Source organism: Manis javanica, chromosome 11, assembly GCF_040802235.1.
Source record: "Manis javanica isolate MJ-LG chromosome 11, MJ_LKY, whole genome shotgun sequence".
In the NCBI taxonomy this organism is placed as follows: Eukaryota; Metazoa; Chordata; class Mammalia; order Pholidota; family Manidae; genus Manis; species Manis javanica.
Window position 1 is genome coordinate 29,935,023 of NC_133166.1, and position 17,257 is coordinate 29,952,279.

Below are 17,257 nucleotides of genomic sequence, written 5' to 3' on the forward strand. Positions count from 1 at the left end.
GGACCAATTCAGAAAAGTTGGATTTGTAGAACTGAAAGTTGGAAAGTGCTTCAAAGGCCATCGATCAAAGCTCTCCTCACTGAAACCTTGGGGCTTTCCTTTGTCACTGGTCTTGCTGAACACTTTACTTGGTTACTCTTAATCTTGCAGAGGAGTCTAATCATCACTGAATGGTCAGGGCAAATGAGAAAAGTTCTGAAATTATTTTCCTTAAAGTCATCTCTCTTCTGAGTCTTCCCTGCCTTCCTACTGGATCCTTGACATGATCCAGTAGACATACTAATGGCCAGAAGACATACTCAAAGTTCTCATATACTGGGGAGAAAACTCCTCATAACTCAGACCCTGCCTCCTCAACTCTACATCCTCCTAATCACAGCCGTATCTTAAATGGTCTTTTAAAAAAGCTGAGATCATGTCTATTTCCTAATACCCTATAATTTATTCATGGAAATTAGTTCTGATCCCACAAGACTTATAATCCCCGAGTTTCCAAATCTGGTAAATATTTTTCAGCCTTCATTTTACTTGGCTTCCCTAAGGCATTTGGCCCTGATGACTATTCCTTTGTTCTTTTACTTAGTAACCAAAAGAGGTTCAAACATAACACTTGTTCAATGTAAAATATTCAAATATCACTGAAGTATATAACATTAAAAGGGAAACCCTCTCCATCCTCTCAGCCCCTTCTGAGTCCCACTCCTAACAAATAACAACCAGTAAATTTAGAAGTATATCCTTCCAAAATTTTGTTAATACATTTACAAACATATACAAAAATAAGATCATACCATGAAACACTGTTCTAAAATTTTATATTTTTGTTTATATGAAAGGCATTTTTCTATGCCTGTACAATAACTGTCTTCATTTTCATAACTAAAAGTATTCATAGTATATAGTTCAGGAATTGAAAATTCACAGCCAATAAACCCATATGAACCTCAGAGATGTTTTCCTGTAGTCATTTTGTTATGCCTACATCTTTTAAATAACAATGTAACTGCATAATTACCTCTGCTACCAAACAAAATTTCACTAAAATGATGATCAGTAAGAATAAGAAAGGCCTTAACCTAAAAGAACAAAGAGAGCAATAAAGAAAATAACAAAGAGAGATGGTGACAAAATTTTGGGATCTGAAAAGTAGACAGAAAAGTGGTAATTGACCCAGACTAGAGAAAGCTAAGTGCTTCACACCATTCTACTTCACAGAATGCTTGAGTGCAAAGATTGCTAGTTGCTCACCAAAATCCATGCTCTTTTCTTCTTCCTGGGAAGATACCTAGATTATGTTTCCAGACTTCCTTGCAGTTAGGAATAACCATATGACTGCTGTCTAGCAAACAGAATGTGAGCAGAAATGACAGGCACCACCTCCAGACCTGGTGTACACTCCTCCATATTGTTTTCCTCTTCTGACTGGCTGGAATGGAGATGACCTTCAGGATAACCTTCTTGGAGGTTGCATGTCAGCCTGGGTCCCTAAAAAGGAAGAGGGCTGTCTTGCTGACTTTTCCACTAGTATTGTCACTTAAGAAAAAATAAACTGTTATGTTTGAGACATAAAATATTTTGGGATCTATCTGTAAAAGCAGTTTTCCTACTCAAATTTAAACCCAGAAAGGCTGAGGAATTAGAAGAGAACCTTTATGTCTGGAGTGTACAATTAAGGTTGAAAATAGATTAGTGTAAAGCCAGCATAAGACTCCCACTTGGCCCAGACAACTGAGAAAAAGTCCAAAAGTCTCTTCTTTTAGTAAGAGTCAATCAGAAGACTCTGCTGGGTTGATACTTTGGCTAGGCTTAGAAATGATGTATTGTCAGATTTCTGGAACAGCTAAGGTCAAGGGTGAGTGCCATAATAAGCCAGAACTGAAGGATATGAGTTTAAAGATTCAAAGGGCCCACATTGAGCCTCACATAAGGAAAGAAGAAAGATCTACACCAAGACTTGAACTTTTGTAATATCATAGATGACAAAGTTTCCAAAAGCTTCCAAAGAGAAAAATATAATCCAAATATAAAGGATTAGGAACCAGAATGGTATAGGACTACTCAGTGGTAATAATGGAAGCCAAAAGACAATAGAATATTTTTCAAAAATCTCATGGTACAGAATTTCTAAATCTAGGCAAACTATCAATCAAGATTCCAGAAAGTTATTTCCCATCCATCTTTAAGAAGCAACTGAAGGATATACTCCACCAAAGTAAGAGAAACCAATTAACAAAGAAAAAAGCATAGAATCCAAGAAATAAAGCACCCAGTACAGAGGAAAGGCAAAGGAAATTCTGAGAAAGGTGCTAGAGGAAAAGTCCATGAAAGTATTGTGTAGCAGACTTTGAGAGTAACCAGTCCAAAATGAAATGGGAGGAGAGGGGGCTCCAGGAAGGATGCTCCAAGAAAAAAAAAATGGACCTTCTAGATCATCTACAAATTTTAAGGCACTTAGAGATTTCAATTTTTCCATAGAAAATAAAATAAAGAAAAAAAGGGCAATTATTAACTTTCAGATACACATTTTTATGAGAAAAGAAATATAATTATAGTACATTTGACTCAGTTATAAATATAATGAACATAGCCATAATAATGTAATCAGTGAATGACAATTTGACCCTAAACAAGTTATTTAACAGAATATTAGCATAATAGGAGAGGGAACATGATGGAGAGGTGTAAGAGAACTAAACCCTTATCCATTATAGAAAATCAATAGATAACGGTAAAATCAAGAAATCAAGAAATAGCAGTATCACTACTTACTTATGGAGATCCCCAACCCAAGGAACAACTTAAAATTTTTAAAGTTTTAAATTATATATATATGCATTTTTTATTAAAAAGTACCCCATAAAGTAAACTCAAAATGGATCAAAGACCTGAATGTAAGTCATAAAATCATAAAACTCTTCGAAGATAACATAGGCAAAAATCTCCTGAATATAAACATGAGTAATTTTTTCCTGAACGCATCTCCTCAGGCAAGGGAAACAAAAGCAAAAATGAACAAATGGGACTACATCATGCTGAAAAGCTTCTGTACAGCAAAGGACACCATCAGTAGAACAAAGGCATCCTACAGTGTGGGGGAATATATTCACAAATGACATATCTGACAAGGGGTTAATATCCAAAATATATAAAGAACTCACATGCCTCAACAACCAAAAAGCAAATGACCCTATTAAAAAAATGGGCAGAGGATATGAACAGACACTTCTCCAAAGAAGAAATTCACATGGCCAACAGGCACATGAAAAGATGCTCCACATTGCTAATTATCAGGGAAATGCAAATTAAAACCACAATGAACTATCACTTCATACCAGTTAGGATGGCCAACATAGAAAAGACTAGGAACAACAAAAGCTGGCGAGGATGCGAAGAAAGGGGAACCCTCCTACACTGCTGGTGGGAATGTAAACTAGTTCAACCATTGTGAAAAGCAATATGGAGGTTCCTCAAAAAACTAAAAATAGAAATACCATTTGACCCAGGAATTCCACTTCTAGGAATTTACCTTAAGAATGAAGGGCCCAATTTCAAAAAAACATATGCCTCTATGTTTATCATAGCACTATTTATAATAGCCAAGAAATGGAAGCAACCTAAGTGTCCATCAGTAGATGAATGGATAAAGAAGAGGTGGTACATACACACAATAGAATATTATTCAGCCATAAGAAGAAAACAAATCCTACCATCTGCAACAACATGGATGGAGCTATTATGCTCAATGAAATAAGCCAGATGGATGGAGAAAGACAAGTATGAAATGATTTCACTCCTCTGTGGAGTATAATAACAAAGCAAAAACTTCAGGAACAAAACAGCAGCAGACTCACAGAACCCAAGAAAGGACTAACAGTTACCAAAGGGAAAGGGACTGGGGAGGGTGGGTGGGAAGGGAGGGAGAAGGGGAATAAGGGCATTACAATTAGCACACATACGTAGGGAGGGGCACGGGGAAGGCAGTATAGCAAGGAGAAGACAAATAGTGACTCTGTACCATCTTACTATGCTGATGGATAGTGACTGTAATGGGGTATGTGGTGGGGACTTGATAATCAGGGGAATCTAGCAACCACAATGTGGCTCATGTGATTGTATATTAATGATACCAAAATAAAAAAATTTTTTAAGTACCCCATAAATTAAAAAAGCATTCAGCCACAAAAAAAACCAACATACAGTGGCTTAAATGGAGGTGTGTTTCTTCTCACGTAACAAAAAAGTCTAGAGGTGGGCAGCTGTTGGCAGTAATTCAGCATCTTAACAATTTCAGGGCTACTCTCTCTGCATTTCTCTTGGATATTCCCTCATCATCATATGATGGATGCCTCAGCTCCAGGCATTACATCCACATTCAAGGAATAAGGAAGGAGGAGGGACTATGTGCCATCTATTTGTTTTATTAGGAGAGCAAATACTTACCCAGAAGTTTTCTCAGTATTTTGCCTGTATCTTCTTGGTCAAAATCTACATGGTCACTTCTAGGTGCAAAGTGGGGTTGGGAGAGAATTTAGTTTTTCTAATCTCTATAGAGGAGTAAGGCAGATAGAAAAGGGCTGAGAATGGATGATGCTTTAGCTAACAGTTTCTGCTAAATTATGCAAAAACTAAAGTGTGTATGCATGGGTGCACATACACGAACAATGTAACTTAGGTAGGTGTAATGCCAGGTTACTCTGTAACAGCCTTAGCCCCTTGTTTCTTACATCTGCCCTATTTTCTGCATTTTAAATAGCACATTCTCTGCAGATATTTGAGTCTGTAGTACAATACCTCAATTTAACTACTAACATTTAACATTTAGATTGTTTCCACTTGTTTGCCACTAGAAACAATGCTGCAATAAACTCAACATTCCATTTTTTTTGACTCTCTCCTCCACTGGCTTCTGAAACCATCTTTCTGTCTATCTGTATTTTCCTCTTCTACTGGCTCCTTTGCCTCTGCTCATTTCTCTTTTTTTTTAATTAAAGTATCGTTGATATACACTCTTATGAAGGTTTCACAAAACAATGTGGTTACTACATTCACCCTTATTATCAAGTTCCCCACCACACCCCATTGCAGTCACTGTCCATTAGTGTAGTAAGATGCCACAGAGCCCCTACTTGTCTTCTCTGTGCTACACGTCTTCCCTGTGACCCCATACACACCATGTGTACCAATCATGATACCCCACAATCCCCTTCTCCCTTCCTCCCCACCCACCCTCCCCCACCCCTCCCCTTTAGTAACCGCTAGTCTTTTCTGGAGTCTGGGAGTCTGCTGCTACTTTGTTCCTCCAGTTTTGCTTCGCTGTTATACTCCACAAATGAGGGAAACCATTTGGTATTTGTCTTTCTCTGCCTTATTTCACTGGTATCTGCTCATTTCTTAAATGTGTTCCTCATTGCTTCCTTTCATCTTTTCTTACTAGCCTTTCAGGGCAGTCTTACCTACTTACATAGCTAAATTATTACCTTTATGATGAAGGCTATCTTATGACCAAAGCTCACTTTTGAGTTTAGGCTCACAGATCCAACTGCTTCTTTGAACTTCTCTACCAGACATTTCACAAGCATTTTCAAAGTTAACTTGTCCACTGATCTTTCCTACAAAACCTGCACTTCCTTATTCTTATTCACTTATTAGAATTACTGAAACGCTACACTCTAAAACACTCAATATTTTCCTATCTGTTTCTACTGTCCTTGTTAAATTCATGCAATCTCCTAAAACATTACTTTCATGGTCTCCTTCCCCAACAGTGGTTTCTTTTTTGTTTGTTTTTTGTTTTGCTAGCTATATCAAACACAAAATCCTCAATTTAGCATTTAAGATCTTCCACTAACTACCACTCACCTGCCTTCCCAATTTTATCTTTATTCCTCCATGAAAACTTTCTACTTTTATCAAAATGACCAGTTGTCACATACTCCCTTGGGCAAATCACTAATCTCTCTAAGCACTATCTTTCTTCAAGCCTCACTTTTTTCATCAGTAATAAAAGAAGTTTGAGCTCCTAAATTCAACATTCTGGATTATTCCTTTCCAACAGCTGGTAAAATGGCACCACCATACACCAAACATTCTTTTCTTTCCCTAACCTTCCATTTCAAAAACTGTTCCTGCTTCCTCCAAAACATATCTGAAATTTATCTGCTTTTCCCCATTTTTACTACTTCTAATCTAATCCAAGCCACTATTTTTTTATTCTTACAAAAAAGTTTCAACATTTGTTAGACCTTAAAAATACAATGTAACTTAAGTTGTTCTCATCCTCTAGATTTTTTTTTTATTATTTTAAATGGGGCAATGCTTTTTTTTTTTTGAGGTACAAGTGAAACATAACATTATGTTAGTTTCAGGTGTACAACATAACGATTTGGTGTTTGTTTATACTATGAAATGATCACTACAGTAAAACTACTTAACATCTGTTAACATATATAATTACAAAATTTTTTTCTTTTTTTCCCTAGGATGAAGACTTTTAAGATCTACTCTTTTAGCAACTTTCAAATATGCAATACAGTATTATTAACTTTAGTCACAGTGCTGTACATTATATCTCCATGACTTATTTATTTTATAGCTGGAAATTTGTACTTTTTGACCCATTTCACCCCCAACCCTGGTAACTTTCAATCTGTTCTCTGTACCTATGAGCTTGGTTTTTTTGTTTGTTTTGTTTTTTAGATGAGACATATAAGTGAGACCATATAGCATTTATCTTTCTCTATTTATTTTACTTAGCATAATGCCCTCAAGGTCCATCCATGCTGTTGCAAGTGGTAAAGATTTCATGCTTTTCATGGCTGAATAGTACAGGCACACCTCAATTATTGAGCTTTGCTTTATTGTGCTTTGCATGCATTTCTTTACAAATTGAAGGTTTGTGGCAACCCTGTCTCAAGCAAGCCTATCAGCACCATTTTTCCAACAGCATTTGCTCACTTCCTGTCTCTGTGTCACATTTTGCTAATTCTTACAATATTTCAAGCTTCTTCATATTTGTTATGGTGACTCATGATCAGAGATCTTTGATGCTACTGTTGTAATTGTTTTGGGGTACCATGAACCATACCCATATAAAGACAGCAAACTTAATCAATAAATATTGTGTGTGTTCTGACTACTCCACCTACTACTGGCTGTTCCCTTCTCTCTCCCTCTCATTGGGCCTCCCTATTCCGAATCTGAGACACAACAATACGGAAATTAGGCCAATTAATAACCCTACAATGGCCTCTTAAGTGTTCAACTGAAAGGAAGAGTTGCATCCTTTAAATCAAAAGCTAGAGATAATTAAGCTTCTTGAGGATGGCATGTTGAAAGCCAAGATGGGCTGAAAGTTAAGCCTCTTGTGCCAAACAGTTAGCCAAGTTGAGAATGCAAAGGAAAAGTTCTTGAAAAATTAAAAGTGCTGCTCCCATGAATACGTGAATGAAAAGAAAGTGAAGCAGCCTGATTGCTGATGGAAAAAGTCTTAGTGGTCTGGATAGAAGATCAAACCAGCCACAACATTCCCTTAAACCAAAGCCTTATTCAGAGCAAGGCTCTGTCTTCAATTCTATGAAAGGTGAGAGGTGTGGAAGCTACAGAAGAAAAGTCTGAAGCTAGCAGAGGCTGGTTCATGAGGTTTAAGGAAAAAAGCCATCTCTGTAACATAAAAGTGCAAGGTGAAGCAGCAAGTGCTCATGTAGAAGCTACAAGCAGGTTCTCCAGGAGACTTAAGAATAATGAAAGTGGCTACACTACACAACAGATTTTCAATGTAGACAGAACAGCCTTCCATTAGAAGATGCCATCTAGGACTTTCATAGCTAGAGAGGAGTCAATGCCTGGCTTCAAAACTTCAAAGGACTGGCTGACTGGTTAGGGGCTAATGCAGCTAGTGACTTTTAAGTTGAAGCCAATGCTCATTTACCATTCCAAAAATCCTAGGACCCTTATGAATTAATGCTAAATCTACTCTATAAGGATAACAAAGCCTGTATGAGAGCACATCTGTTTACAACATGGTTTATACTGAATATTTTAAGCCCACTGTTGAGAAGTACTGCTCAAAAAAAAGAAAAAAAGATTCCTTTCAAGATCCTACTGCTCATTGACAATGCCCCTCGTTACCCAAGAGCTCTGATGGAGATGGACATTGAGATTAATACTGTTTTCATGCCTGCTAACAGAACATCAATTCCAAGGAGTCATTTTGACTTTCAAATTTTAATATTTAAGAAATACATTTTGTAAGGCAATAGCTGCCATAGATAATGATTCCTCTGATGGACCTGAGCAAAGTCAATTGAAAACCTTCTGGAAGGTATTCACTATTCTAGATGCCAGTAAGAGCACTACTGATTCATGGGAAGAGGTCAAAATATCAACATTAACAGGAGTTTGGAAGAAGTTGATTCCAACCTTCATGGATGACTTTGAGGGGTTCATGACTTCAGTGTGAGAAGTAACTGCTAAACTGGTGGAAACAGCAAGAGAGCTAGAGTTCAAATTAGAGCCTGAAGATGTGACTGAATTGCTACAATCTCATGATAAAACTTGAATACATGAAGAGTTGCTTCTTATGGATGAGCAAAAAAAGTGTTTTTTTGAGATGGTATGTACTCCTGGTGATTATGATGTGCTCAAAGCTCAAATGATGGTATCATTTTTTTAGCAATAAGGTATTTTTAAATTAAGGTATATACATTTTTTATATATAATGCTATTGAACACTTAATAGACTACAGCACAGTGTAAACATAACTTTTATATGCACTGAGAAACCAAAAATTCATTTAACTTGCTTTAGTACAATATTTGCTTTATTGCAGTGGTCTGGAACCAAACCCACAATATATCTGAGGTATGCCTGTATTCCATTGTGTGTATATATATATATATATATCTTCATCCACTGATGGAAACTTGGATTGTTTCTGTATCTTGGTTCATCATTTCTCATCTGTACTGTAACAGCCTACTAACTTATTTTCTGCCTCTTCTTTTGTTCTGTTAAAACCATGTATCAGATAATATATTCCCTTAGTTAAAACCCTTCACAGCTTTCCCATTGTTTTTTGAACAAAATTCAAACTTCTTACCATGGTCTATAAGGGCTCTGCTTCATTTGGTCCCTGTCCATCTCTCCAACTTCCATATTCATACCACTCTCCCCTTCAGTCATCCACACCTCCTTGCTCAAAACACTCCTTTCCTTGCAGTGCCTTAGTACCTGCTGTTCCCACTGCCTGAAATGTTCTCGTCATACTTCTAATTGTTAGCTTGCTCTCATCTTTTAGGTCTCAACTCAAATGTCACTTCATCATAGACATCTTCCCTATACTAATTAAAGTAGGTACCCCACCTCTCTAGTTACTAACATATCCCACTATTTCTTTCATAGTAATTATAAATCCATAGTTACTTTGCTTATTTGTTTACTGTTTCACTCTCCCTACTAGAGTGTTAATTTCATAACAGTGACCTTGATTATCTTGATCACAGCCATATCCCCAGCTCTTGACATAGTACTGAACAAACAAATCTCTACCCTTTACTTCTTTAATGAATCTCTCCTGATTAACATCATCACTAACATCATCATTCTTTCTTTCAGAATCCCTTCAATACTTGCACATTACATAGTTTGTACTATTTGCATTCCTAACTCCTTGACTGTTACTTTATAAATTTGCTTAAATGGTTTATTTTATTATTTACTGAAATACTGGCTTTCCAAGGGCTGTCTTCAACTTTCCTGATGTTCTTCAAAATACACAGTAGTAATTAGCTAGACAGATGCTGCAGGTACTGTGCTGGACTTTTGGACATAATTCTCAAGTCGTTCTCCTGACATGAATCCTACTTTCCACTTTACTTCAACAACGTCACGTCCAACCTAAACAGACCCTGGTTCTCTAGTTTATGAAATGTGGCTGCTAAACTCTAATCGGGTAACCTTTAATGTGCTGCTGCCATCATTATCAGGAGCTTCTGAAGAAAATGTGCTCTGTGGACAGTGCTGTATTCTGGGTGGAAATAGCCAAGGTTCCTCAATCTGGCATGCAGTCTGCTTAAATATCTCTTCCAATCAGGCTGTAGAGTGGGAAGAAAACTAAAGTGGGAGGCAGCATTATACTGCAGGGTGCAACAGAATCATGACTGGGTCAGGAATTTCTAAGGCCACTTTCTCAATCCCTTTACCCATGCTGCACTGAACCCTGACAGAAGCAAACTAATGGAGTTTTGTCCACAGAATGGCCCAGATTGGAAATGGGGAGATGACAAAAGTCTTGCCTTCTTTGCAGCATTTACTCCCAGAGGAGAATCCCATGGTTCTAGTTAGCAATAGAACTACAACTAGAACCACTTAGAAATAGGGTTAGGCAAATATGGCCCACTAACCAAATCCAGCCTGCTGCCTGTTTTTGTATACTTTTGTTTATTGAATAAACCTTTATTGTTTATTGAAACACAACCAAACCCCACTTATTTACCTTCTATGGCTGCTTTTGCATTATAACAGCGAGCTGAGTAGCTGAGACAGCAACTGTTTAGCCTATAAAGCTGAAAATATTTACTATCTGGTCCTTCACAGAGAAAGTTTTCCAATCCCTGACTTAGAGTAGCATTTAAAAATATATGCTTTGGAGTCAGACAAACCTAAATTTAAGTTAGTAAATACTTTGTAGTGCTTTTGTGAGGATTAAGTGAAATGATCCATACAAAGCCTTTAACACTGTGTCAAGTACAGAGTAAGCACTCAAATGTTAGTAAGTATATGGATATGATTTTAAGTGTTTGTGTATATGTATTTTAAATTTTCACACTCAACCTACAATTGAAACTAATTACCATTCACTTTTTTCCCCCCTAAAAGGACATTAAATTATCCTACTCCATTTTAGTCTTCATTTACTATTTGTAAATAAACATGGACTCCTGATAGATTCTCACTTCAAGCCCAATATATACATGTCACTATCTGGCCTTGGTAATCTAAAAGAACACTAACATTTGTGCCTTCTCTTTGTTTGCTAGTTGAATCTACAACACATGACCCATTCTACTCCATGGGAACATAGACCGGATTTATAGTTGCTTGAAAACACATGGGAGTTCACCTAAGGCAGGCTGTCACATTGCCTCAGGCCTTCTGTGTTCTGTTACTTTGCCTTTGCCTTGTAACCTGACAGACACGTTATTTCAAAGAGAACAACCTTATTCCTGATTGTTACCTGCCTTGTAGATTGGTCTGAGATGGTGGTTTCTCAGTTGTCCATGGAAGGATGCATTTTTGTTGGAAAGGATTCTTACATAGACAGGGAATTGGACCAGATAACCTTTAAAGTTCTTACTCTGAGGTTTTATAGGACACATTCTGGAGAAAGCCTCCTCTCCCTAATCTTATAGTCAGTTGCCTCACCAGGAAATGATGAAGCTGCAGTCAAATGATGGTCTCCATCACTACCGTCATAAAATCCAGAGTAATGACTTCTTCTACTGAACTCTAGTGTTTATTGACTGTAACCTCTTGGCAACTAGCACAGGCTTCCATGTGGTGTTATTTATTTTCTCATGGAACTGTCTCCCCAACAACTATACTTGAATAACTAATAGACATCCCAAACTTAACTTGTTCAAAAATCAAATTCCTGACTCTTATTCCCTATCCTGTTTCCTGTTCCCCTAACCTGTTCTTCCTGTAGTCTTACCCACTTCGATAAATGACAACTTTATTCTTCCAACTGCTAGATGAAAAATCTTGAGGTCATTCTTGACTACTTTTTCTTTCAGATCCTTAATCAAATCCATCAACTAAATTTGTCAGCTCTGCCTTCAAGATATATCGAGAACCCAGTCTCTTCTTGTTCCCTTCAATGCTATTATGCGGCTCTGAGACTGGATGACTGTTAATAGCCTCCTAACCAGTCTCCCTGCTTCTACTCTTGGCCCTCCATAGTCTAATCCACACAATAATCTGAGTAATCTTTTTATAAAATAAGCCAAATCACATCACCCCTCTGCATAAAGTCTTCTACTGGTTTCCCATATCAGTTTAAAAGCCAAATATCTTATACGATGACCTATAAAGCCCTAAGTAATCTGGCCTCCTACTACCTCTTTGATGATATCTCCTATCACCCTCCCGTTTGTTCATTTTTCTCTGGCCATGGTTACATCTTTACAGTTTTAATCACTACAAGCACACTGACATTTCAGGCCTTTGCGCCTTCTGCCTAGAACATTCTTCTCCAAGATATTTTGCTCTCTCATTTCCTTCAGTATCTCCTAAAACATAATCTTAATGAGAGAGGCCTTCCCTGACTACCCTATATAAAATAGGCTCTACTCAACTCTACCTCAGCCACCGCACTCCCTATACCCTTTCCCTGGTTTAATTTCTCCACAGCACCAATTGCTATGTGATACATTGTATGTTTACTTGTTTTTATTTTCTGCCCTCTCTCCCTACAAGAATGCAAGTTCCATGAGGGCAGGAACTCCATTTTGGTTGGCTATGATATCTTCAGTACCTAGATTATTGCCTAATGTGTAATAAGTGTTGAATAAATATTTGTAGAATAAATTTATTAATCTGTCCTGTCCTCCCACCTAATCTATAAATTCCTTGTAGACAGAAATTCTGTCTTCTTCTTTGTGATCTTAACACCTAGTACTGTGTCCTCAACACAGCAAGTGTTCAAATAATGTTTGCTATAATTAGGATGCAACCATGGCTCTAGAAATCTTCAGCTTGCACCACATTCTGGTATTATACTGATATTTAATGCTCCTCTTCTAGGGCTCCAAAGTTCTATGGTCTAAGACTTGTAGCATTATGGATGTCTTATTGCATTAGGAATAGTTAATGTATAGAGTACCACCCAAGACTGCTGTAATTGACAACAGATTCTGATCAGGTAGATCGGATACTCACTACAGGGCTAGTCATTTGGCTTCACTGTTTTCCACCATCCTTGCCCCTATCTTCATTCCTAAGTTTAGTGAGTTTTGCTAAAGCATTTGGCTATAAGCAGAATCAGTCATAAATAGAAAAGTAAAACTCTCTCTATTGTTGGACAATGAAAGATATGACCTGTCCCTCAGTAATATTATCATATAAGAAAGACAGACTATTATCCCATGACAGGACTATCTTTACAAATTAAAAAGTCTTGACCTCAGTGAGAAGAACATTTATGAACCTGGTAGCTAAGGCAAAAGAAACCATAAGAGGAAAAACTACAAGAGTGGAGATTTTTTTCTCAGATTAATATCTCAGTGGAGATATTACTCATATCTCCAACTTTGGTTCTTAATCTAATACAGAAAAAAACAGCACAAGATAAAAGGATAAATAAAATAAGAGAGCCATACATGAGAAATAAGATTAATTTCCACAGCAGACTTGGTAGCAGCCAACTACACACAAACAGGAATAGGACCATAGCACTTCCTGGGACCAAGAGAACAAGACTACATTTGATTGCCTACAAGTGCTCTTTGCCAATCCAAAAAAAGTTTGCAGGCTGGTCAAATCATGAATGTTACAGAAACAGCATGGTAAAAGATAGATAGTTCAGAAAACCCAGCAGTATAATTCTGATATAGGTCACTAGTATGAGGAAAACAATCTACAATCTTCTCACTGGCACAAACCACAGAATCAATTAAAATTAATTTGTCCTTTCCCCATGTCTCTCTTTGGGTTTGTACTATAGACTTATTCAGTTTTGACATCTTCAAAATTTCACTACAGTGAGAGAAAATTGAGTCAACACCAGTCTATACTACCACATGTATTCATCAAGTGAAGGATAGAATATTTCTAAGGTTATTTCTAAGACTACTGAGGCAGCCACAGCAATTCCAAGATGCCACTTCACCCCAGTACTCACAGCTCTCTGAGTCCTATCTCAGTCTGCCTTGGCTTCTGTGACCTGTTCTAGCTCTTCTGTGCAATCATTTGCACAGTAGAGGTGTGAAAATAGCAAAGAGGGATATCAACTCCATAGCAATTGGGTGTGCGGGAGGCAGAGAAAGTGTGAACCATGATCCAGGGTCTAACAGTAAACTGCTGAGTGTCACATTCATGGCAATAACCTGCTTCTTGAGAATCTATCCTCCTTTCAGCCTACTGCCTATATTCTATGCTATTAGTTCTTTCATGGTTCAGTTGAGACAGGCTGGAGTCAGAAAGCAGATGGAATTCTTACTACACAGGATGAAGTAATACATGGAATGCTAGGCAGAAGGACAGAGAGATAGTTCCTCAAGGATCACTAGGGAACTCTTTGACAGATCAGGACAACCAAATGTCAATCATATCCTAAATCCAGCATAACAGGAAGAAAAAAAATTCCACATTTTACTTCTTTTCCTGAACTTCTCTTTCTTTGTTTCTGCGGCTTCCAGGAACTAGGATAATTTGGGCTGAAGATAATAAGATTTGGACCTGATTTGCTAAATGCATCACTTTGCTTTAAAGTGAAAGAAGAGAAGAGAGTTAACTCTTCTCTAGGAATACATTTCAGTCACTCACCACTCTGAGCATGAATCAGATTGACTATCCTGTGCCTTGTGCAGAAAAAATACTTTTGAAAAATCAGAGCAAGATAACTGGGTAGACATCCTCTGCACATACATAACTACTCTACCATGATGGTGAGGGCAAATCTGATATTGGTATCTATGTGTCATTAGAGTTGTTTAAAAAAGAAAAAAGGAAAGTGGATTCAGAAGCTCTGCCCTCCACAGTCATTCTAGAGCTGGAAATAGTAATTTCAGTGAACCAGGCTGACACTACCCTTCCCTGCCAAATTAACCATTTTAAAAGCTAAACAAAAATACCAGAAAAATTGCAGAGTATCTACTTCGTTTAAAAGACATTTAATTAATGCTTCATATATTATTGCCCAGATGAAAAAAGTGATGATGAAATTCACGAAAACAAGTAAACTACAGGAAACCTCCAGATAAAACAAAACTAAACATAAATTTGTCCCAGAACCCTACAATGACTGAAGGACAAAAGTCAAACAGTTCCTTAAGCTAGTAACCCTTACCCACCCATTCCCCTCCTATTATAGACAGAGCACAGAGTGGTCTTTGAACTCAGACCTCCAGTCCTGGAATTTCTCCTTCTTAATGCGAAGAACAGCCGGCTAGAAAAAAGACTGTGCCAGCTCCACCAGTTAGCTGGTCAGTGAAATGGAGCAGCCTGGCTTCCTCTCTCTACCCACTCTTTAAGGGTAGCAGTGGAGTAGAATGAGAGATGAGAATGATGAAGAGATGTTTGGGGTTCAGGAAACCTTCACGTTCGACCCTTTTTCTCTCTACCCCCTCAGGATGGAAGGCCAAAGGTAGGTAAACCCAAAATCAAACGGAGAAGTAGATTTTGCCTAGGGGGAAAACGGATGCATCTGGATACGGTGACTGCCAAGAAGGCCCCCCCCTTCCCACGGCTTCCTCTATGTCTCACACACATTGGGAGTCACCTCTGTCTGGGTCACAGGACGGCCAAGCAGCCTCCGGGGCTCCGGCTTTCCCAAGCAAACTGGGTTGGAGAAGGAAAGGCGACCTAAGGGCCAGGGGGCAGGGCAGGGTCTCTTCTACTCGAGAGAAGGTAGACACGAAGGGAGGAGGCAGAGCGGAAGGCGGCGCGAGCTAGAAATGCGACGACGGAATCCTGAGAGGACCTGAAGCGGGGCTGCTGGCCGGAGAGGATTCTGAGGCGGCGGCAGGAGACGGCGGCCAGCGCGGGTCGGGGTGGTGACTCAGTGAAAGCGGCAGCGCACGGGCCCCGGGAGACAGCGCAGCGAGGGGACAGGCCACCGCGCGCGGGGAGGCCAAGGCGGGCGCGGCCGCGGGGGCTCACCGTGTCCTTGGACGAGCCCAGCTTCTTGAGGCCGTCCAGAGGCAGCAGGTCGGCGGAGTCCTTGTGGATGAACTGCACGGCCTGCTTCATCCGGCGCTGCTGCCGCAGCGACGCCGCCTCCCGCATGTCCGTCTCCTTGCGGCCGCCCTCGGTGAGGAGCCCTGAGTAAAACATCGCTGAGGCGCCCGCGGCCCAGCGTCCCGGTCGCTCCCTGCTCCGCGGCAGCCCTCAGCCTCGAGCTCCTCCAGCGCAGAGAGAACCGCGCGCCGAGCCTTATATAGCCGAGCGTGACGTCACGGGGAGCAGCCAGCGCGCAGGGGGGCGGGGCCAGCACAGAGCCCCAAGCCGGCGCGCGCCGCCCCCGAGTCCGCGTCCACTACCTGTCTCCGCGCCACCCAGCCGTGGGGAAGAGCAGGCCAGGATGGGTGACGCTGGCGGGACGGATTAGGAGCGCCGGGAGTCCACCACGGCCGCTTTAAGCGCCCGTCCCCGGTGTGGGTGCCCCGCATTCCCTGGACTGCGAAGCGGGCGTGGGAGCCCAGTGCCGGAGCAGCCTCTCCCACCCCAACTGCCGCCCACCTCCACGTCCCCACTCGCCTGTCCATGCAGTGACCGACCCCGGAATCACCGACAGCTGGGCCATGCCCCGGGTCCCGCCGTCCGCGCCGCTGCTCGGCTACCCAAGTTTCCACCTCCAGTACCCACAGCCTGGGCTCCCCAAGGATGAGCGGCGCACTCCGAAGTTGGGATTGCTCAGGATTTCTCCAACTCCAGGTCGGTCCCCACCCACCAGGCCACGTGACTGGGGAGGGGGCAGCCCCAGCGGGCGGGCTGGAGCCGGCCATCCGGGGACCCTCCCTCCTCCTGGCACCCTCTGCCTTGCCCGGCATCCACGCTTCGCAGCGGGGGAAGCAGGGCCAGGCGGAAGCCTGTGGGTCCTCCTGGGGTTGAGCAGCGACAATGGTACCGGCCTCGGTGCGATTGCACACTCGCGCGGAGTCCTACACCAGCTCATCGCAACACCAGCAGAAAAGCAAGTTTTTTCTTAGCCAACACTAGAGCTTACTGTCAGGAGGGTGTTTGACCCGTCTCTCCAGAATGCTTCTGGGAGCAATTGGAGCCCACTTTTTCTTCATGAATCTTTCATACTTCAAGCCATTCTAATGAGGCCTTCAGGCATTCCTGGGTTCTGACCTCAAAGTTGTGACTTAATACAAACCCCATTTCTGCCCTAGAAACCACTGCCACTACCCTCCTCCCATCCTATCAGGAGCAGGCGTGAAGCAGAAAGATGTGCTCTCTGAAGAGAACCAACAAAAGTAACAATAACTGAGCCCTTACTATGTGCTCCGTACTAGAATCAACACTTGAAATGCAGTA

General features: G+C 40.5%; 1 protein-coding gene across 2 annotated transcripts in view; it reads right to left on the bottom strand.

The window, feature by feature from the left end:
- The window catches only part of NRIP3 (nuclear receptor interacting protein 3), a 39,309-nt gene extending 23,141 nt beyond the window's left edge, over positions 1-16,168 (bottom strand). The window contains exon 1 of one of the 2 annotated variants that reach the window (XM_037026369.2): positions 15,878-16,168. In XM_037026369.2, coding sequence (XP_036882264.1) covers positions 15,878-16,051 — 174 coding nt within the window. In that variant the 5' untranslated portion in view covers positions 16,052-16,168. The remainder of the gene's footprint in view (positions 1-15,877) is intronic. The other variant, XM_017646253.3, reaches the window with a different exon arrangement.
- Positions 16,169-17,257: the final 1,089 nt, after the last annotated feature.